The sequence below is a fragment of the Ailuropoda melanoleuca genome, chromosome 2 (genome assembly GCF_002007445.2).
Source record: "Ailuropoda melanoleuca isolate Jingjing chromosome 2, ASM200744v2, whole genome shotgun sequence".
Classification (NCBI taxonomy): domain Eukaryota; kingdom Metazoa; phylum Chordata; class Mammalia; order Carnivora; family Ursidae; genus Ailuropoda; species Ailuropoda melanoleuca.
Genome location: NC_048219.1, coordinates 169772737 through 169795165, shown reverse-complemented (window position 1 = coordinate 169795165; position 22429 = coordinate 169772737). Strand labels below are relative to the sequence as shown.

Below are 22429 nucleotides of genomic sequence, written 5' to 3'. Positions count from 1 at the left end.
ATCTTCATTTTTTTTTTTTAATTGGATAGAGGATCTTAAAACCTGATTGGAAAGACGTTGCAACAAAAAAATGTGGGCACAAATGATAGTGGGTATGAGAGAGAGAGAGAGAGAGAGAATGAGTGAGTGAGAGCCAAGGGAGGGAGATCATTCTTAATCATGGAAAAGACAGAGGAGGGAAGAGAAGCTAACAGAGGATTTCGAAGGCAACCACATTCACTGGCCGGCCTCTGGTTGCCATGGAGATGATGTAGCAGATTTAAGCCCAGGGTAACTCTGGGGAAAGACTGGCTAGAGTCCCACTTGATGCAAAACAGTGCTACAACTTGATTCTCCCGAAGATTTACATCAGATGAGAATCTGGCCCGGAACGGGACTAGGAGCTTTGGAGCTTGCCAAAACCAGACATGATCTTTACTTCTGAAAAATGATGCATGCTTAACCTATGAAAGCTTACATCCCTAGCTGCTTACATCAACTGGTGGTGGCCAGAAAGGTGCATCCCCTCTATCCCTGGGCTCCCCTGAGGGAGAGCCATGGCTGGGAGGGGCCACTGCCTTCTTCAGCCATCCTTGGTCCTAGGCTGTGGGAGGATCTCGCTGTTCAAGATGCAGCCAGGGCTCATTTATATTTTCGTGCCTCCCCCATGAGACCTGGAGCCCCCCAAGCAGAAGAACTCGCTGTCCCGTTGATTTCCACCCCAGGGTAGGCACAAAGAAGGCGCTCCACAAATGCTCGTGACTAAAAGACTTTCTGAGGTGAAGACTCCTATTTGGGGGTCAGTATTGGCCAAGTCCTCAGCCTGCACACCGGAACGCCTCTCTTTGATTTGGGGAATGGCTGAGGGGTGGGTCAGACCTGATGTTTTCTCAGAAGTGGGAGAAATATGAGAACCTTTTTCTTGGAATATCTTTTGGAGCCTGTCCACCCTCCCAGCCTTTAATCACTGGCTCCCCCAGTGTGAGGGATCCCCTTCCGCTAAGGGACAGGGTCGGGTGGGGCAGGTGGTGCATTTTGGGCCCTCAGGGATGCTGCGGTATCGGAAGAGCTTTGACAGGGGTGTGTCACACCGCAGACACGCTGGCGGCCTCATCTACAGCCCCACTCTCCCCCTTCTTCCGTGTCTTCTTCATTACCACCTACTCTATTTTTCTTATTCCCCAATCATTTCTATCTTTTAACAATTTCATTACTGTAGCTGAGAAAGCTCTCCATCTCCCTCCCTTCCTCCCCCACTTCCTCCCCCTCCCTTTTCCACTCTCTCTCTCTGTCAATCTTTGTGACCATATTGAAAATTATGCATAGAAACAGAAAGAGAAAGCAAGGCGCTGAAAACGGCTCCTGGAAATGGCCAGCTTGTGAGCCACAGTGAACTGGTGTCAACTCATTATTCAGGTCACCAAGAGTAGCTGCTGCCTGGCAACCATCCTGCTGTTGGATTTTCGTGTGGGCTCAGAAGAATGCACGAGAAGCAACAAAGTGTGTGGGGATGGGCCGAAGTTCCCCAGTGCCAGCCCCCTCTCCCCGAAGGGCATCCTTGGGTTTGCCTCTGATTTCGATTTGGCGCCACAGTGAGAGCCCTCCTCTGACAGGAAAGGAAGGTGACTCGCCCGCAAGGGTTAACTCCCCACCTGAAGCACCCGACCAGACCACAAAGGGAGGAGCACACTTCTCTGCCAAGCGGAGCAGTCACAACTGCCCACCCTCCCTCCAAATCACACAGTCGCAGGTTCAAAGGCTCGCTCTCCTTCAGTCAAAATGCTGGTTTTCAACATTAAATACACCCCCTGCCCCCAAGGCTCAGAGTGCTGGGGCTAGGCCTCAACGCCACTCCTAAGTGTTTCTTGTGATAGGGACAACGTTGGGGCACGGTGGGGGGGGGATCTGGGGGCCGCGGGAGGAAGGGAAGTCACAATCCATGGATTACATGTTCAGATTCCGAGCTAGACCCCTGGCCTGAGCTCTGCTCTGCTTTGGGAGACAAACCCCACTTCAGGTAGAAGGCCTGCTTCCCCTTTCCTACCAATGCTCCCCTCCCCCCAAGTTACCAAAACGAAGAAAATTCTCATGACAAAAGCCATTTTGTGGACAGCTATGGACAGTGTATTAGCTCCTTAAACGTTTTCCTTGGGTATTTGTTCTGAGAAATGAGAAAACATGCCACATGAGTTTGTGTTTTTAATGTTAAGGGAGTTAGAAAAGAGAGGATCCATTTCATAATTCTCCCCTCATCCCCCGCAGGCAATTTTGGGTGACCCACAGCTGGGGCCAGAGTTTCTCAGAACATTCTCCAGCTAAAGAGACTCAACTCCCACAGGCAGGCGGATCGCTGGTTTGGAATCTGGCTTTGCAGTTGCCTTCGAGGGCTATATACTAAGGCTCTGCTTTGCCAGATAGAGGAAAGAAAGGTGATAGATCAGTAGGGGTTAAATGTCCTGCCAAAGCAGCAATCCAATGAATGTCAGACGGACGGACGGACGGATGGATAGACGGATGGACAGATGGATGGGGGAATGTATCTGAAACAACATCCAGATCCCCCAGAAAACATTAATGACTTGCTGGTACTTCACGTAACAGTTATCCTTGGAAAGTGCTAGGGATTTGGCTGACTCATACTGTGCAAAAAAGGTGCCCCCTTCAGACAAATGTCACCTGTACCAGGTCCCCAGGTTGGGAAATGGCTCTATTTTGGCCCCACTTGTCCCCTTAGTCACATAAGGTGACTGGGCCATTGCTTTGCAACAAAGGAGCCTGGGCTGGTCCCCCAACATGGGAGAAAGACTTTAGCCTTATCCAGATTTGGCCATGTGCTGACCTACATGTTCCATTTGATTGCACTCTTACCACTTATTCACATTCCCCCTTTTCCCCCCCAGTTGGAACATGCTTTCGACTCTTGAACTATTTTTCATTAATTACCATCCTCTAATTCTCCACAAAGTTTTCTCATTGTGTGAGATAATGAGAAACAGATATTTAAATAGTCAGTAACTCCAAACGTATTTGCAAGATTGGGCGGGCTTCCATCTGTAAAAGTTCTAAGCCCCCTGGAGAAAAGGGGGCAATGCAAAGGCAAGAATTTGAATTGCGACAAACATTATGTTCTAAGAAGCCGTGCATGGGAGGAGACCAAGGGGGGAAGAGGACACAGTAGGTAGTGTTCCTTCCATTCCTGTTGTGCAGCTAGGGAACTGAATTACTAACCACTGGGGAATGTGACCAGGGCAGCAGCTAGAGGGAGCGGTCATCTCCTGAGTGCTGGGTGTGCGGCTGCGGGCCTCACATGAATCACCTTGTTTGTTCCTCGTGACCCTCAGATGGGAGACCTGAGGATCTGAGAGGACAAGTGATTTTCCCCTGGTTTTATCTGGAGGCAAATTGAGGAAGAGGGCAGAGGAGCACGCAGTAAAACCCTGGAGAGGGTGCAGAGCCCTCGGAGGAAGTCCACAGCGCCAGTAAGTAGCAGGGTCAGGACCAGAAGCCCGTGCAGCGAGTCCCTGGCCTGTGCAGGAACCCAGGGGTCAGACAACCTCTCTGGCACACTGCCTATTTTTGTCCATCCTGGAACAAAGCCACCCTTATTACGTAATGCTTATGGCCACTCTGGTGCTACAATGGCAGAGCTGAGGACTTGTGACACAGGGTTTCCTAAAGCCCAACACACTGTCTCTCCTTCTGCAGAAGAATTATGCAGACCGCTGTCCTAACTGAGCTGGGATGGGACAGACGTAGTCCTCTCTCTCTGCCGCCGACCTCCACGTGAACCGGTCTGAGGACTGTCTAAGTTCCCACTGGATCACGGTAAAGAGAAAGTATCTCCCACAGCTGAGTTTCTGAAATGTCCTCTGGACCCGGAGGAGTCACCCAGTGTCCAAAAGAAATGTTTTGAGGGACACCAACGGTACGGCATCTCTCTCAGAAGAAGAAAAAAAAGGCTCAGTGCAAGTAAGAGCTGTGTAGGCCCGGCCTCTCTGCAGAGTCCCTTCCATGCAGGTTGAAAATGAGGTGCTGGGGAAGGAGTATTTCAGATAAAAGGCTTGTTTAATTTGTGAGATTAAACAAACAACAAAAAAAAGGGGTGCCTCTCTAGGAGAGTTTACAGAAGATAGGAGAAGAATGTGGTCACGCCTACTGATCTGTTTGGAAGGAGAATGTTAAAGTACAAATCTCCCTGAGACATGACTCCTCGATTTGCCTTATGAGCAGTGTATGGGGGGTCCTCGGAAGGCTTCCATGAGGCTAGCAGACACTGCACTCAGCTCCCACATCACTCCAAAATGCCTCTAAATTCAGATCTGTGGCTGCCTGGAGTTTCGGACACGTCTCTTTGGTGGCACTCTCTTCTCGGAGAGAGGCAAAGTCAGCGGGAAAAAATTGTTCTTCTCCCCTTAGAGAAACTGACGTTGGCAGCTGTTTAGATGAATGGGAAGCTTGCTGAGAGGGGCACATCGGGCCCCTGTGACAGGAGAGGCAGCCTGCGCGAGCAAACCTCACAAAGAATGCCTCAGTGTCCCCTTAGGCAAGCAATGGCAGCCAAGCAGTGACGCAGTTCACACACATCTGATCTCCATGCTTCCTTGCTCAGCAACACCTAGCCTTCATCTGGCAGCTGGAGACGTCAGGGGAGGGGGATGAGGAGAAGGACTCACACACCACAGCTGCCTATCTGGAAGCCTGGCAGCCGTTAGGAATACTTCTCTGCCTTTCATCTCGCACCCTGTCTCAGAAGTGCTTCTAGGAGCGAAGAGCAGGGAAGCCAAAGAGAGTTGGAATCCAAGGCCAAGCCCAGGTCCTGTGCCCTGAGATGGGAGACACTAGCTGGTGGGTGACACCTCTAGGGAGTGAGGATGGGGATAAAGGAGGAGAGATGGCGAGGGGAACTGGCAGAGATGGACCAGTCAGCGCCGAAGAAACAGAATTTAAAACCCGAGGCAAACCCCAGCCAGCTCTGTCGCTACCCCAGATTGAGTCTCTCGTAGGACAGCCCCCCTCTATGCCCAGGAGACTGGCTGAGATGTTCACCTGCTTCTGGTTTCCATTGGGGGAAAATGGAGCAGGACTGTGGAGGGGGAAACCCAGAGATGGGCCCTACAGCTCTCAGCACTGCTCTGAGACATAAAACCTAGGCTCACAGCCGTTACTAAGAGATACTTATGTTCCTTTCAGCATCCACCAGTGGTAGACACAGTGGTTCTGAATCCTTTACTGTAACACCCCTTCACCCCCCTGTCAGTGCACCAGTGCCTGGCATTTCCATGGGTCTCTAATGGGGAGGGTACCAGCCCCAGTCTCTCTGCTCCTGCATTGTTCAAAGTCCCCAGCCTCTAATGTGAGCAAAACCTCTTGCTTCTACTGTGAGCTGCTAAAAATAACCACCTGGTCAACAACTACAGAGCTCTGATCATGGGCTTTCCATATTTTTACTGGCTTCTCTATTATTCTTTTTTCTTTTATTGAAAAAAGAAAAGTATTGGTTAAGAGGAAATAATCCATCATCTTAATTATACCACTTTTTGGTTCTTTCTGTTTTCTCTTTTCCTTTATACAGTTTTTCATTTGTTAAAGCTCAAATTCTATAAAAAGATACATGACGGCACGATGTTTATAGACGCTGCTTAAAAAAAAAAAAAGGAAGAAAAAAAATGCACACCCAGGCTACATTGTTTAAAATGTGACTCATAACAACAACAAAAGTCTTCTTACAAATCACATGACAACGCAGTTTATTCATTCTGTCTCCTCCTTGTTCCTTCCCTACACATTCTCTTTTTCTCTATGGCTTGTTTCTCTTCATTACCGACTCACACCCTGGTTTACAATCAAAGTACACACACTAAGCAGAAAACACAAGGTGACTGGAATAAAAAGAAAATGTTTCATGGCAAGCAATGAGTAAGAGGCAGAGAATGAAAGGCACTTTCAAATATAAAAGATCAAGAATACCTCATAAGACCCAGCCCAGAGACCACTTTTATTGCATTTCCTTAAAGATTTACCTAGTACACATCGGTCTCTCCTGAAGAATGAAATTGCTTCTGTCTCATGGTTAATTTATAATGGAAAAGAAAAACAACCCGGATTCAAAAAAAGCCGTACTAACAATGTAACCTCCTATTGTTATTAGTGTTACACCATCAACTTCCCACATCCGGCCTGCCCAAACCTGATTTCTCTGTTTCCCTTTTTGAGTGAAAAGGCTGATTTAACCCCAGGACACCGACACCCCCAACAGGGCTGCCTGCCGCTGACCAGGAGAGGAACGCTATGCCAGTCCCTCACTAGGTTAGACAGAGCAAATGGTCGTCCTCTTTCCTCTCCCCAGTGGAAGGCTTTGCTTGAGTCAAAACACAGTTGCATGCTGAGGTCAAAGGGGCCTCGGCCCAAAAGAAGACCGCCCTGAGTTCACCTGCCTACCGCCTCCAAGTTCCGTGTACAACTTGCCAATGTGATAGAAATTGTCCATTTTCAATTCCAATCCTGCCCTTGACTCTACGTTCTTTGGCCAAGTCTCTGCCCCCCAAGACTTGGTTTCCTTCTTCCAAAATGCTCACTGTCTCCAGAGACAACAGCCAGCCAGGGGCCAATCCATGCCACCCGTGTGCTGCTTTTGCTTAAGCCCCGAATCAGCCCATCGGGAGCGCGCCGGAGAGGCTTACCTTCAAGTCACTAAGCCCTGTGTTTATTTTGGCTAAGTGAGCTCTGTGGCTCTGATGATATTTTATTTATATATTTTTTACAAGAGAACATGACTGGACTGCGAAGCCTCACGGTAAACACAGCCTCAAGGAGAGCACAGGCGCCCTGCTTTGTGGATTCTCTTACAGAAGCAAAGCACTTAGCCCCTGTACTTGTCAGTCATGGACTCAGACACGCGGGCTCACACACCTCAGTGTCTGTGGCCGTTGTTCTAGGTCTTTGGCCAGCCTTCCCGGGAGCTTTGAGTCTTAACGAGCAGGTTTGACTTGCCCAACAGAAACATTACCTTGGGTCCTGGAATTCCAAGAACTTGAACTGCAACTGTGATGGAGTGAGTCAGTTCGGATCTCAGCTTCCTCCCCACACTTAGCCCTGCATTAACATCAATCTCACCCCCAAAGAGCATCAGTGCCTGCCCAGGAACACACTTCATACTTTCAAATGTGCCGTGGGGCACGGGGATGGCGTTTGGGAGGCAAGGAAGGGGGAGAAAGAAAGAAACTGTGTTCTGTGTGGGTCTGTCATTCTCTTTCCTGCCAGGCCCCCCTCCCCTCCACTGTTGTCTTAGAGGGTGATAAGTGGACAATTAGGCCAGATGATTTGGAGTCAAAAGCACATCTAGGTGGTAAACCGGGAATTCATCTCTTTCTAGCCAGGAGCTGGACAGATTAATGAGTGCGAAGATAACGCGTCTAGACTTCAGATATAAAAATGCCTTCCCTTATCTCTGGAATGCTGTCACCTCTGGGGTGAAGGCCAGCTGGGGCAAATAGGGCACAGCATGCCTCACAAATGTTTGCATGAAAAACCCTGGGCATCAGGTGAGGGGGAGAGTTGGCGTGTGCCCTGCCACCCAGGCCAACAGAATGGAAGCCCTTACAGTGGCTTCTAGACACTCGGCGTTGGACAACTGGCTGGAAACTTCATCGGTGTCAAGTCACAGGAGAGCAAGGAGGGCAGAGGGTGACCCCCGCTGCCCGCCCCCCCCCCAGCACAGATGTTACCACCACCCACGCTCCGACCATGAGGCTGGCACCCCAAATACTTCTCTGCTCTGCTCTTTACTTTGTTAGGGAGAAAATGTCCTGTCTGGTTTTCAGTCCCGTATTTAGATGCTCTAACTCCAGTCGGCACATGTGCCTCCCCTTTCCCTTTACCAGGCACCAACTCCAGCATTCTGCAACCTTTTCTCCTCAGGGTCATCACGCCCTGTGTCTTTTCCCTAACTTTCTACCCTCGCGAAACTGCCTGCCACTGTACCTCACTGAGGGTTCCCTGAGACCGCTGCCTTGGTGCCCTGCAGCTGGAAAGTAACCGTCTTCGGGCGAAAATAAATCATTGCCACCTCATTTCACTTTTAATTTACTACTGATTTTTGTTGTTGTTCACTCTCCCCCACAGCCTCTCCTTTCTCACCACTCATGCATTTTCAGCCTCATTGCTCCCCGTTGGACAATGCAAGGCTGAAAGGTTTATCTGTAACCTATTTGTCTCTATTATAGGTTTCTAAACTTTAATTAAACAAGAGACAGGGAGATCTCAATCCTCTTTCCTGGAATCTACAGGTGCTGTTGGTGCCATCTAGTGGCAGGAAGGTGCGGTGTCTGTTTTCTCTGGAGAGATTTGTCAAACTTGGAGGTTCCTTCCCCACACCAAATTCACATCACATGGGTGGAAGAAAAAGACATGCAAAAAATAAAAAAAATTTTTACCTTTAAAATTCTCACCTGCAAAAGCTGTGATGGGTTCTGGGGGGAAAAAAAAGAAAAAACACTGAGTTAGATAAGGGGAAGAAATAATGAGGCAGGTATAAGGTATGATGAAGATGACTTTTTGTAATACCCCACGGAAAGTGTCCCCATGTCCTCCTCATGCTCTAGACTGTGTCTAACACATCATCATCACAGGGGATGGGTGGGTGGGCAGAGATTCCCAAAGTGCTTTGGAAGAAAAAGTCCTTTATAGAGCAATGGGTCTCAAAAGCATTGTCATTAGTCATTTACCACCGATCACTTTCTCAGAGCCTGGATTACGTTTAGATGCCCGGGGCCTGAAGGGACTGGGGTGGTCCCAGGTGCTTCTGACATCATCAGGCACACACACATCCAGGACCCATATGCCAAGAAAAGCCCTCAGTGAGTGATTACAGTCACTCTGCTGAGTAAAGGCAGGTCCTGTTCCTTCTCAGGATTGCCTCTTGCTTTTGGAAATGTCCATGGCGCTCATGGGAGATGGTCAGGATGCCCTTGGGGGTGACCCGGGTAAAATGTGTGCATCTTCTGTAGGCTGGCCTCTCGGCACTTCTGTCCAAAGGGACAGTCATGGTGTCCTTCCTGTGTTGGTCACCTGGCATGCAGTGTTTAATCTTATAACTGTGGGATCTTGGGCACTGAAGGTATTAGCTTCAAAGCAAACTCTAAAGTCTTACCTCACCTGCCATAGTTTGCCCTGCAATTCATTCACGTAAAGGAACAACTTGGGTAATTGTGTTATCAGTCTGATATAACACGTGTACTATTTTTGCTCACCAGTGAAGGCTTCCATTAAAAACATCAAACCTTTGCAGCATGTAATTCTGACTGGCAGCTGCTCTCATCCTCTAGCATTTTCTTTGCTAAAAGCTGGAGCTGATGATGGGGTCTTGGCACCCCAAGTCTCCAAATACTTAATGCATGTCTATTTCTGAATGGGAACAGGAATGGAAGACTTCACCTCATTTCACACCCCTCCCATCCTGAATGCAGCCTAAGATACAACTACATTCATACCTCACCTCCTGCATAGACCGGTGCTGTTCTACCCACTGGGTACAACTAGGTTTGAAAATGGCGTGCTTTCTCCTCTTGTATATCCCAGCCCCCGGTGTCTTATTTGGAAGAGCCACAAAGAGACAGGTATTCACGTACCCATACAGCTCTCCAGCGGGACATCAGTGCTTATCCGAATGTCGTCAACGGCAATTTCTCCTGAACGTCCTTTTCCTATGACTCCCTCAAACACAATCTAGAAGCCAGAAGAACAAGAGCCATGGTTAACCGAGCTCCCTGGTTCAAGCAGTGCAAAGATTTCCAGTTTTCTGTTAACTTCAGCTTAAAATGTGTGTGTGTGTTACTATACCTGGTACACATCTGTTGACCACTCGGCTATGGTACTTGAAATCTTAATCTAAAAAGAGTTGGTTCAAATCAAATGTATATCTGAAGGGATTAAAAATATATATAACAAGGTGATGTTTATTGTTGTTCAGTAAGTGGAATGTACTGATTAAAAGGACCAGAGTCAGGACATGTTTCAAGGAGGGTTGAACTGTCCCTAGCCATTTTTGAGGTTCTTTTCTCATAAATCCTTCAAATGCCCAGTGCAGGTATTTGGAAACTCAGAGGACACAACAGGTGGGGGTGAGTGAGAAATACAATACACTGGGTTTGGATCGCCTTTGGCGTAACATTGTCATTATGACAACTAGGAGGGAGAGGTTTTTTCCCTCACCCACAGTTTACTCAACACCTACTATGTGCAGGCACAGGACAGTTACAAAATCTAATCAGCAGGACCCTCTGTCCAGAGAAGCTCACCATCTGGCGGGTGAGACAAAAATGCAAGCAGGTTCTCACAGTACAGTGCACAGTGCGTTAAGGTTTATAAATGGGGATGCAGGTGGGGGTGGCGCGGAACCAGGACACCTTACAACCTGCAGAGTGATTGCAGGCTGCACACCGAAGCCCCTCTGCTCTGTGGTCCTCAGTCATTCCTCACTCTCACCCTCCCTAGCTTCTCTCTGCGAACGAGCACATGTCCTCTGGCAAGCCGAGCGAGCAGTTGGCTGCCTCACCAACCATCTGTTGCTGCTTCTCGTCTGGGGAGGAGCAGGTTAATGCCTTGGCTGGTTCTCAGTCACCTCTTCCACAGTGTCTACTCCTACCCGAGCCTCAGCCACAGCTGTGCATACCCATCTGTGCCTCAGTCTTGCGCTCCGTGGGGCAGAGATAATACAGCTCACCTCCTGGAGCTGTGGGGAGAAAAGCCACTGGTGCGGGAGTCTCTCTGGTCTGCTGGCCACTGAGCGCAAACCGCCACCCTCCCCTTCCTGTGCCCACGTGCCCGGGAGAGGGCTGGCAGGGTTTCCCCCTCTCCCTGGAGTGTGAGGGGGCTCCGCAGGCTTCCTCCCTCATGTGTGGAGGCCGGTTGTGTTTATTTCCCTGGCTTCTGTGTCCCTTTGTCAGCCTACCTGATAGCAATCTAAACTAAAATGGAGAGAAGAAACATTTGTTGGGAAGGTTTCAGCAATATAAAAGGCAATAGGAGGAACAAAGAACCAAGCCTGGGTGTAGAGATAGGCACATTTTGAATAACAAATAAGAGTGTCATTTAGTTGCCATGGCAATGTGAGAAACACAATGAAAACAGCAGCGCTTAACCACGTTCCCTAATGATGAATGGGCACGGCCCTTTGAAATACTGAAATACGGATCACAAAGATTCCCCTGGATCTCTGCACCCACCTCCTGGCACCAGCCTACCTGATACTCCATGTCATAGCTGGGCAAGATGATCCGCCCGTGCTTCCATTCATTGCCCTGGTCCTCGCGGATGACCCAGAGGAGCTTGCTCTCCTGGCTGGCCTCGCGCACCACCTGCAGCGCCACCCCGTGGCCGCCCGTGGCTTGGTACTGGAATTCCATGCACACGGGGCTCCGGGGCAGGTGCACGGGAGGGCTGATGAGCCGTGCGTACTGGCCCTCTCTCCGGCCATCGCTCTGCAGCCGCAAGAAATTCCTGTCATCTGTGGGAAAGAAACCCAGAGGTTCCCATTACAACACTGGGGAAAAAGACCAGTTTGCGGCAGTGCCCCCTCTTCCCTGCCACCCTGACCCGGAGAAAGCCAGAACCAGAGTTTGGGGGTCTTGTTTAATCATGTCCTTGTTCTCCAGGCCCTGTGTTTCCTTCTCAAGGTTCTTTCAGATCTTGGCTCAAAAGCTGCTTCCTTTTGGGGCCTTTTCTGGAGCCTTTATGTCAGGTTGGTCCTTCCTGCCTATTTCTTGGTATCACTTTCTCTGTGTCTCGTCTACGGATGGCACTTGGTGTGGTTGGCCTTACATCTTGGCTGGTGGTGTCTTGTGCCTGTCTCCCCCACCCCGAGATTTGAAGATGCCAGACCCACATCTTATTCACCATTGGCTAACCCAAAGGACCAATGCAGCCTAATGAACTAAATAATAAGGGGGCTAGGTGGCTGCTCGACTGGAAGATGATTCTAGCCGGGGGGCTTATGCTTCAAGCCTTTGTCATCTTGGCTGGGCACTGTCCAAATGGAAGACATTTCAAACCATCTGTCTCCACCTGTGCTACTAGGTGGTACCTGGACTCTAGTGACCGTCAGAAGCCAGCATCAACCTCAAGCAGAAGGAGGGATGGTGGCTGTGGAGGGGTGAGCTGGGGGGGGGCCTGACACCCTACTCCCTTCCCTGTCCAGCACGGGGAGGCCAGAATTGGCCTTTGTCAGAAAGCCAGGCAAACAGAGCTCCACTGAGAACAGGCACAGTCATCATCACTAATGAAGGCTACGTGTTTAATAGAGAACATACACCGGATGGGAAATCAAGGTTTCACCCATCCGAATGTTTGGAGGGTGGGCCTTTTGGCTGATTAGTTTTCAAATACATCAGACACTGTGCAGAAGAAGGTCTTGCTGCCATTTGCAGACCTCATACCCTGCAGACACGCGTATGGGGGCCTGCACCTGCCAACCCCATGTGCCCAGGAGCATTCTGGCCACTTGTACAGAAAACAGGTGGCACTGGAGAAGAAAATCTCACTGCCTCCTTTTGGCCCTGAAACATCTTCTGCTGAACACTTCTGCAAGGTGGCAGGGGGACATTCACACCACACAGCCAGCACTCAGACACTTCAGAAGCATGCTCATGTGTCACATGTGCACCCAGCTTTCTTATTCACCAGGGACTGTGAACATCCTGGGCTTGCCAGGCGAGAACAGGCAAGGAAGGACTCCAGAGCCCTGAATCAACAGGTTACTCTCTGGACCACTGGTTGGCTGCTGCTACTCCTGCTGACATCGTTGTTCTAGCAAGAATGAATGTGTCATAGTCCTCCCATCACTGGCCCCTTTCTCCCATCTCTCTCCCTCCTTCCTGGCCCCCCTAAGCCCCTCCAGGTAGATTCTTTAGGATTACTGCTCCAGAAGCCACCCTCCCCTGAAGTCAAATCACACCAGTTCAATGCATAGTTGGGATTCCAGTTTGTCTCCTTAACCATCCAGAACCACGTCTGATACCCCCACAACAGGAGACCCCTTCAAGGCCAGCGTCAGCACAGATAACCAGGCAGCTGTCCACAGCAGAGATTTAAAGGAGGTGATCGGCCAAGGGAGGAGACAGGGGTGCCACAACCTGACACTCCAAGATCTCCCAAACCTACACTTTGCCTATCAGATCCCATTACTACCACCGTTCATGATAATAATTATAAGTCATATCTGCAGAATGCTCTGCAGCTTCTAAAGCACATTCACGTGCATTATTTCGTGTAATCCTTCCTAAATGCTTGTGAGAGCTATAGCTTCTGAACCTTATTTGTACAGGATGAAGACAGGGACGTCAGAAAGGTTCCAGCGACTTGTGCAAAGTAGAGAGGGTGGTGAGGAGTACGGCTGGACCTGATGTCAGGTCTCCCACCTCCCGCAGGAGCTTGCTCCCTTCAGCTGTGCCCAGGTACCTGCCCCACGTCCCGGCAATCGGTCACTCTCCTCTCAAGCCAAACTAGCCTCCCCTGCCACTGCCCGCCCCGCTCCCGCTTCTCCCTCCTGCCACCCCTCCCTCCCCTACCGCTCCACCTCTCCCACCTCTTTTGCTAGCTCTTCTCCTACCCATTCTGGCACATTCCAGCTAATGCCTCTTTTCTCTCCACAACTCGAACATTCACTGACTGCACCACTGATCTTACCTTGTTTTTAAAAAGACTCGAGGCCATTTCTCCTGCATTTCAGCAGGTAACTACCCACTGCCTTGCACTGTAATTAACTGTTTCGCGTGTGTCTTTCCGATCGCTCCAGTCCGATGACGGAGTCCCAGGCTTACACGTATAAAGGTTAATACTCTGCTGCTTCTCCCTGCCCCTAGACGGTGACATAGATATGCCGCTACTCAAGAAAATTTTGTTCCCACAGATGAATGAATGACAAACACAGGGATAAAGGAACGCTATGAGGCTTTATATTCTCACAAGACTCGAGAGCAGAGGGGGGATCAGCCAGCCGTTGGCAATCCCTCAGACTCAGAAAATCTCTTCACAACTCCCTCCCACTCTCCTGAGCCAACACCCCTTTCGAAGGTGAGGTGAGCTGATAATAACAGGGTGACCTGGGGATGCATCCTGGAGCCACCAGTGAGAACCACCCCCCCCACCAGACGCTCCCGGGCTCTAGTGATTTCCAAGCCCTGACTGCTGCCACCTCAGATAGAAAGGAAACCAGATTTCAGACTTATTATTCAGCCGCCTTCCTTCACAGTTTCACAAATAAGACCCACTTGCTGCTTGAAAATTGCTTGGCAGAAATACTGTCACTTGTGTGAATTTACATTCTTAAGCGGCAGGGGATTCATAGCATAATGGTTAGAATTTAGTAAGTAAAATGTGTGTGGAGGTGGAGAGAGCCGCGCTGGCGGGGTTTTATCTGGGTCTGTTCTGTTTACCCATCCTGTTGCTAAAACTTCAGGCATCATCAGGCCAGAGGTCTCCCAGGCTGCTGCGGCCCCGGACCCCAGCTAGCCCCCTCCTCCCCTCCTTCCCCCTCCTCTGCTCTCTCTCTCACAATAAGACGATAATCGCTCCGCATGATTTAAAGGACCACTGAAGACCGGGGAGTTAATGCTGGTGGCGTGCTAAGCACGAGCAGCTGAAGGGTCATAATTCAGTGCTGACATCTACGCTAATCCACTAGCTTGCAGAATCTCAAGACAAGCAGGCCTCTGAATTTCACTTAGTGAAATCATTTGTGCCCCACTTGTCTGTTAAGTGCTATGAGCTCGAGGGAAGAAAGATGATATGTAAATTTAAGGAATTAGCAGTAGACATCAGTCAGAGGGACGCTGAGCTGCAAAACGTCCCCGCCTGTCACTGAGAAGGGCCTGATTAGAACCAGGACATCACGAAGGAATGGCTTGGACCAGGCCGGGCCCAGGGGAGGGGGCAGGAAAGGCAGGGGCAAGAGAACTGGTGTTCGCTGAGCACCTACTGTGTGCCAGCTACGGCGCAGGAAGTGCCGTCTGCCTTTTCTGATGTGATCTTCCCTGGGAAATCCAGGTCCGTGAAACAAGTATTGCTTTCTCCATTTTTACCAGAGAGGAAACGGAGGCTCAGAGAACTGGAGGCATGTGTCCGAGACGGCTGCTAGAGAGTGAAGCACCACACAAGTGAGCAGAATCGCCAGAGCACGGCCCCTCATCGGGGCTGGAACCCTCGTCCACTGCTCACCCATCATTTAAAGCCTCAGTCTCCCCGTCTATAAAATGGGTATAATAAGAACATTACTGGAGAGGGCTGTGAAGAGAAGGAACTCGAATAGGCCATGTGAAATACAGGGATACAGTAAGTGCTCAATAAAAGCTATGATCTTTATTACTACTACTATTGCTACACGCATTGCCTCCAATGCTTGCCTTTTTTTTTTTTTTTTTAAAGAAACAAAAAGGGTCAAAAGAGCACTAATAACCTGGGAAGACCAGTCCTAGACTCACAAGGAAATATGGTTTGGCCGGAGGGCAGTGAAGACACTCTCTGGGGTCATTCAGTTTCCTGATCCATCTGCCCCCAGCAATCAGCCGGCCCCCACTTGTGCACAATGCACTGTTTACCACATGTCCTTCCTGTCACTCTATGGTAGGTGAAATAAAATACCATATGATTCTGGAATGAGAGTGGGACCTCAGGAGACAGTTTAGATCAGGTCAGCCCGGCTGCCCAGAGGAACCACGCTGAAAACATCCCCAGAACAGCTGTCCACCCTCTGCTTTAAATTCTCCAGAGAAGGAGTTTCCATAGGCCACATCGGCAATGTGTTTTCTGGGTCACAACCCTAACTGTCAGGAACTTCTTAAACTCAGTTTTAAGTTTTCCTGCTGTCATTTAGACACATGTCCTCCTCCTATCCTTGATGGAGCACAGCCAATTTCTGTCCTCTGACTTGGAAACATTTTCACTCATGAAGAATTCAGACCCTGAGTCTTCACTTTCTTGGGAAACTCAACCCTTGCCTCTTTAAATGTCCACTTTGGGGGGGCTTTCGTTATGGTGGTAGGTCTATACTAATGCTCCTCTAAACTAAGCGCTTCAGTTCTTCGAAGTCACGGCACCCAAAAGTGTGCTGTGAGCGAAGTCTGTTCTTGTAGAACATTCTAATTTATGGCCAACCACTGCCAAACCCAGAGGAAGTTGTAAGCATGTGGTGGCTGTCGATTACTTGATAGAGCAAAGGGCTGGCACGGCGCGGGTGGGCCCCGTTAGCCATTGAGCTGGACTTCAAGGAAAAGCCCTTTGGGTTGTTAAGAGGTCCTCAGACATGACGACTGACCAGCTAAGAACCAGCTCTGCCTGCTGGACACTGTCTTCCTGTTCTTACAGCTGATGGCAGTGATGCCGGCCATGGAGCGCTTCCAACCAAAAGACAATAGAAAGGAAATAACGTTCAGTTGCTGAAAGAGAATGAAGAAATAATGTCCCAGAGATACCATCCCTCTCCTCCCGGACCTGACATATTTGGGAGGCATTCTGCTACGTACTTGACTCAAAACATCTGTTGTTGCCCGTGACACAGGGAAAATAATCCCATGGGAACAACAGGAGTTCGAAAGGGCAGCGAGGACATGCAGAGGACAGGGTGGTTTGGGCATTTTAACCTGCTGCTGTCTCTAGAAAGGATCTGATATTTCACCTGGCGATTTATGGCCGCATCTGGCTTTGGCTGCATGAGTGCGTGTGAACACGTGACTGTGGTTGGCCCAAAAGCAATGGAATCGGTCGTGTCCACACCTTCCCAAACCCTGAAGTAAATCACCAGTCTGATCGTCCTGGCTATCGCAAAGCCAAACGCACCATCTGTCCGACACACACATCTCCTGGCTAGCATCTTGCCCTCCTACTAGAACTACCATCTGAAAGGATATTTAGTGCTGCAGATGTAATCTCTTTGTACAGGTCATGCTTAAAACATGAGTCAGCCCCTCAGCTGGCCTCCCAAGGTCAGTCTATCTCTGCTAAGGTCCTCAAATTAACAACCGGTTAAGGGAAACACTGACTTTGGATGAACTCCGCAGGATGTTCTCAAGGTTTACAATTGACCATTTTGTGGACATTTGAGGTTTCAGGTCTGGTCTTTGCAGAAGTCTTCCTAGAGCTGGCTTTAAAAAAATTTTTTTTAAATTTTTTTATTTTATATGTCAGCTTTCATGAAGGTTTTACAGCTAAGGCAGTCTTGTCATCATTCTACCCCTTCATTATCAATCTGCACATTGCTGGGGGAACTCCCAATCATGACTTTCAGAAAAAAAGGAAATAAAACAGATGAACGGGGGGGGGGAAGAAAAAATAAAATAAGAGGAAAGTAGAGAGGGAGGCAAACCAGAAGAGACTCTTAATTACAGGGAACAAACTGAAGGTTGCTGGAGGGGAGGTGGGGGGGAGGGGTACCCGGGCGATGGGCATTAATGAGGGCACACGATGGAAGGAGCACTGGCTGTTGTTTGCAACTGATGAATCACTGACTTCTACCTTGGAAACTAATAATATACTGTATGTTAATTAAATTGAATTTAAATTAAAAAAATTTTTAAAAAGGAATACTAGCTTCTCTTCATTGCTGTCTTTTCTATAAAGTCAGAGATATTTTGCTTCCTATTTTCCTTAAAGAAGAGCCTCTCTGCTTCCTTTTCCAATTGAAGGTATTCTTCGAATATTGGCTTTCTCTTAGCCAGCTTGCTCCTGGTCTATAATCGTCTCCCTCAGTCTGAGCCTGAGAAGGTCTTGCCTGTGTCAGAGCAGGGGCTGCGCCCCGCCACATCACCCTGTTTCTGAGGGCGACTCAAGCTAATGCCAGGGCAGAGCCTCGATCCTTTGCTGCATCGATCCCACCTACGGGGGAGGTCTGTTGAGTTCAGAGAGAGCTGCTTTTTCATCCACAGTGACTACTAGCTCCCTGTCAAATATCAAGCCCATCATGAGCAAGTTCACTCATCAATTCTTTTCTGTAATTTCTTTGCAACCATCTACGTTCCCCCACCCCCACCACACACACACACACACACACACACACACACTCTCTCTCTCTCTCTCTTAATCCTGTGCGCATGTCCCCCAGTGAATCACAGTTCTGGTCCTCTCCTCTCATGGAGTTTATAAATGGTCCAATCTGCATCCAAACAGCACCCCACCCCGATACGTTAACTTTACCACTGACATCTGACGGAATAGCAACCATTAACAGAATTCGAACATTTCGGAACATTGTTTTCTTTGTCTTGAGCTTGTTTTTGAATCCAGAGTAAAGGTTGTTTTCTCAATCCAATAAACATGCAAGTGCTAGGCGGCCAAAACTCCGTCTTTTCATAATGGTGTACTGTTACGAGTAGGCATGGCCGGTTTTCTTTACTTTTTTAATTTCATTTTTATTTTCTATTATTTATTTAATTTTAAGTAGGCTCCATGCCCAATGCGGGGCCTGAACCCACAACTCCGAGACCAAGAGTCGCACGCGCTACCAGCTGAGCCAGTCAGCAGCCTGCCTGTTTCCTTTATACCATTTCCACGATTTGGAGTTATTGACATGAAGTAATACTGTAACCATGCTTCATGAGGTCAGGAAACGAAGAAAAGAACACACGTGGAGGGATGCCCCACGCTTGAGAATTCTGAAACTGACCTGCCATGGTACGCTCTTTCTCTAGTCTTCTTGTCTCATTCCTGACAATAATGATAACAATAGTAATCCTAACTATTATTATTACTGCCACTGTTATTACTATTATTGGTATTACTTAGTATTTACTTTTTTTTTGGTCAAATGAAATAGTTCCTACCCTATCTAATGCTGTGTTACCTGCTTACCTTACTATGGTTGCTCCCCGAGGTTGAATGACACGATGACACTGGACACTCCCACCAAGGGACCACAGAGAAGGCACATCCACCTAATTCCTTCCTTCTTGATTTACACTGCCTTCGGCCCCTTCTGTGCAGAACCAGCATCAGCAAGGTCCCCAGAGATCATGCACACGTCAATGCCAAAAGATGCCTACCCAGTCTGACCAAGACAATCCCATGACGATGGCCACAGTTTACCTCTGTGCCATCAAGTCCCTGGCCACCAAGCCCCGAAATGTTTAATTGTGATTAACTAAAATTACAATAGCTAGTGGCTACCACATTACACGTGCAGCTGTAGACACGCGGACTCACCACAGCATCTGAGCCTTTACCTTGTCCCTGAAACACATGAATCTGACCATCCTCATCACTGGGTTTACGCTCATCACACTTGAGACTTTCCCTAGAAAATACTACGGCTCCCACAGGGGAAGACATTTCCTGTGAGGTTGTAGCTCTGGAGAAAAGGCAAAGTGGCTTCTCTGAGGACGTGGGGCTGGCTCCTCTACGCCCAGCAGAGGTCACTGAATTCGGGACAGGGTCCCCAGGGGCTGGTGTGAGCACACTCCAGGCTTCTAAGCCACAAGCAAAGAGCGAAAAGAAGGGATTCTGAGTGGCTTGAAAGACTATCTCGAAAAACAAAAACAGTGGCATGAAACCAGTGGGTGTCTTGTCAGCCTTGAGCAACTCTTACCACAGGCCAAAAGAACAGAACTAATTGCTGACTTGAAAGGAAAAGGAAAAAAAAAAAAAGACAAAACAAAACATGAGAAAAGAACTAAATCAGAAAATATCTAAGGAATGTAAGTTGTTTCCACAGACACTTCTGAGCAAGGGGGCTGTGTGTGATATTTCAACATGGCTCTTCTGCCGTCCCTTCCTCCTCCCTCGGCTATCCCGACGCCCTCCACGCTCGCAGGAGACACCTCCTTTCCTACATGCAATTACTTCTGCTCAGCTCTCCAGTAAGGGGATAAAACATATGGCACACTTCTCTTAAAGAGTGCCTCCTCTTTGCGGAGTGGTGAAGTGTGGGGGACACAGGGCTTTTGGGTTTGACCGGGAAGGTCCAGCGTCTGCCCTGCCCCTGATCGGGCACAGCTGTTTCCTGTCTCCCAACTGCTCCCCTCGGGCACCCCCCCCTTTTTTTAAAGAAAGGACCACCCTGAACAGAAAGGGCTTTCTATCCTCCCCTGCTTAAAGCCCCATATCGAGCTTTGTAAGGAGAAGGAAAGTGGCAAATACAGCAAGTGACTTTTTAAAATCATCTGAGGATAGACGGAACGGTTCTGAGAACAACAGTACGATTTTGTTTTCTGGAGACAGGTTACAAGTGCCACTTTTTCGAACTTCAGGGATTCTTCCGGAAGAGGAAAATAATTATTTTCCTTCTCAATATCTTTAGGGAGAAACAACATTAGATGGAGCAGTTCCTTATGGCCCTAATTTTCTTTTTGTCCCCATCCATCCAGCCAACGGTTGGAACTCTGCCCGCTTTGCGAGCTCGCTCTGAAAAGCCCTCCCAAACCGCAGGGTGTAATGAATCAACTGGAATGAGGACAAGAGCTAGAATTTCCAACCGGTAGCCAGGGTGGCGGAAGGGGCACTGAGGTGAGGGCGAGGCCTGCATCAGGAGGAGGCAGAGGTGAGCGGGCACAGAGGTCAAGGCCAGGCTCAGATGGAGAGTAACCGCAGCTCTCTAGGAAGTGTCACTTGCTAATTGGTGGCCTTGTAGCCTGGACAGGGCTGGCCGCCGAGAGCAGATCTGCGCAGAAGAGTGCAAGGGAGAAGGCCGAATTTTTAGGGAGAACCTAAGACGGTGGCTGAATGAGAACCAGTAAGCCTCCCCAACCCGTGCCACCCATGTCCCTTCATTCAGAGCGCCTCTGCCAAGCCACCCTCATACCCACCTCACGCAGTGCACGTGCATGCACACGACACTCATGCACACACACTGCAAACACACTCAACCACACACACACACACAAGCACACAGAAGTTCACATGTAAAACATGCATACAAACACACGCACGTATTCAGACACACAAACATCTACACATAGAATGCATGACATTTGCACACACATGCAAAACCCACAAACACTTGGAGAAAGAAACACACGTATTGACACATTCACGCACACATAACCCATAAGTACACACTAGGCCTACACACGCTGGCGCATCCCCCACAAACCTTCTTTATGTTCGGATACAAAGTGGAGGTTGGGAAAAACAACCAATTAATTGGGCCAGGTCTCAAAGGAGAGGAAATGAAATGAAAAATCCAGGCTGGGTTATAAAAATAAGTATTTTTTTTCCAACGTGCAGGAGGCTCATTATATTAATTAAACATTATTGCAGTGAACGAGAGGGGGGAGGGTGATTAAGGCTGGGACGAGGGTAAGTGTACTCTCCTGTAGCCCGAGGCCACGGTGATCTTCAGATATTAATCTCTCCGAGCACTCAAATGCTGAAGAGATAAACACTTGAAATATGAAAATGTTTTTCTCCAGAGCAGATGCTGTGACCCGCCAGGAAAGCAAGTGCAGGCTGTGTCAGGAGGCCGGCCAGCAAAGCTCTCCTGGCATCTGTCCCACGGCCGTCCCCTGGGGACAGGGGACACCGCCAGCCCCTGGGGTTGAGGGGCAGCAGAGCAGCTCTGGGGAACCCTGCAGAAGGGGGGCCCTCATTCCCCTATTATTCTCTAGTCAGGCAACATTTGATCTACTAATTTCCAGAACGGACCCTGTTGCTCTCAGATGCTTATGGGGCTCTGAGGTCCAGGCCAGGGGTGCAGAAAAGTGAAAACCTATTGCATGGTGTGCCAGAGCCAATGTGTGCTGGCTTGCAAGAGCCAGCGGTTAAATTTTCTGGAATTTTGCGAGGCAGTTGTTAAGCCCAGTCATTATTAAAAATTAAATGACATAAAGTTACCATTAAATAAGTTACATTAGAAATGAAAGATCATAAATTCTCAAAACTCAACACTTGCTCAGTATTTGAACACATCTTGCCGGTCTCTATGCTCCTGAAGTCATTCATATCTACCCGAGCTCTCCGGTGGCAGAAAACGATCTAATGCTGTTTGTACTTCCCACCTCTGCCTCTGGTCCTGTCGTGTCGGTAGCTTAACCACAGGGGGAGTACTGACGCCACTGAAAGTGGCCAACATTACAAGGCAGGGTTTCTCTTTTTCCCCATCCCCAGAGACTTGGTGGTTAAACGCTGACCAGAATCCTGCAGGAAATGCACGCTACGGTGGACAGAGGACATGCCTCTTGCCTCCTTCCGCAGGTTGAGGAGGGCTCCAGGCAAGCCCTCTCCATCAGCAGTGCCCGGAGAGGCTGCCCACATCTGGCACTCGGAAAGGGCAGCTGAACTCTATATCAAGGACTGTCCTCTAGCAACGCTCTTCCAGGAGCCGAGTGCCAGGCGGCTCTGCTAGATCCCAGGGGCGTGGCAGCATTTTGGACCCTCAGCTTGGTTTGCTACCAACGTGATGATACTCTCAGAGAAGTATCAGTCGGGCTGGAGGCCAGTGGTTTCCTAAGGAGGCATTTTAGGAACAAGAGCC

At 49.1% G+C, this 22429-nt stretch overlaps 1 protein-coding gene across 4 annotated transcripts in view; it reads right to left on the bottom strand.

Moving 5' to 3' along the window:
• The window catches only part of NRP2 (neuropilin 2), a 113831-nt gene that overhangs the window by 19492 nt on the left and 71910 nt on the right, over positions 1–22429 (bottom strand). For 2 of the 4 annotated variants that reach the window (XM_011226558.3, XM_034655035.1), the window contains exons 13-15: positions 11220–11482; positions 9606–9702; positions 8412–8447 (exon numbers count right to left, since the gene is read on the bottom strand). In XM_011226558.3, the coding sequence (XP_011224860.1) occupies positions 8412–8447; positions 9606–9702; positions 11220–11482 (396 nt within the window). The remainder of the gene's footprint in view (positions 1–8411; positions 8448–9605; positions 9703–11219; positions 11483–22429) is intronic. The other 2 variants (XM_002920498.4, XM_002920496.4) reach the window with 1 other exon arrangement.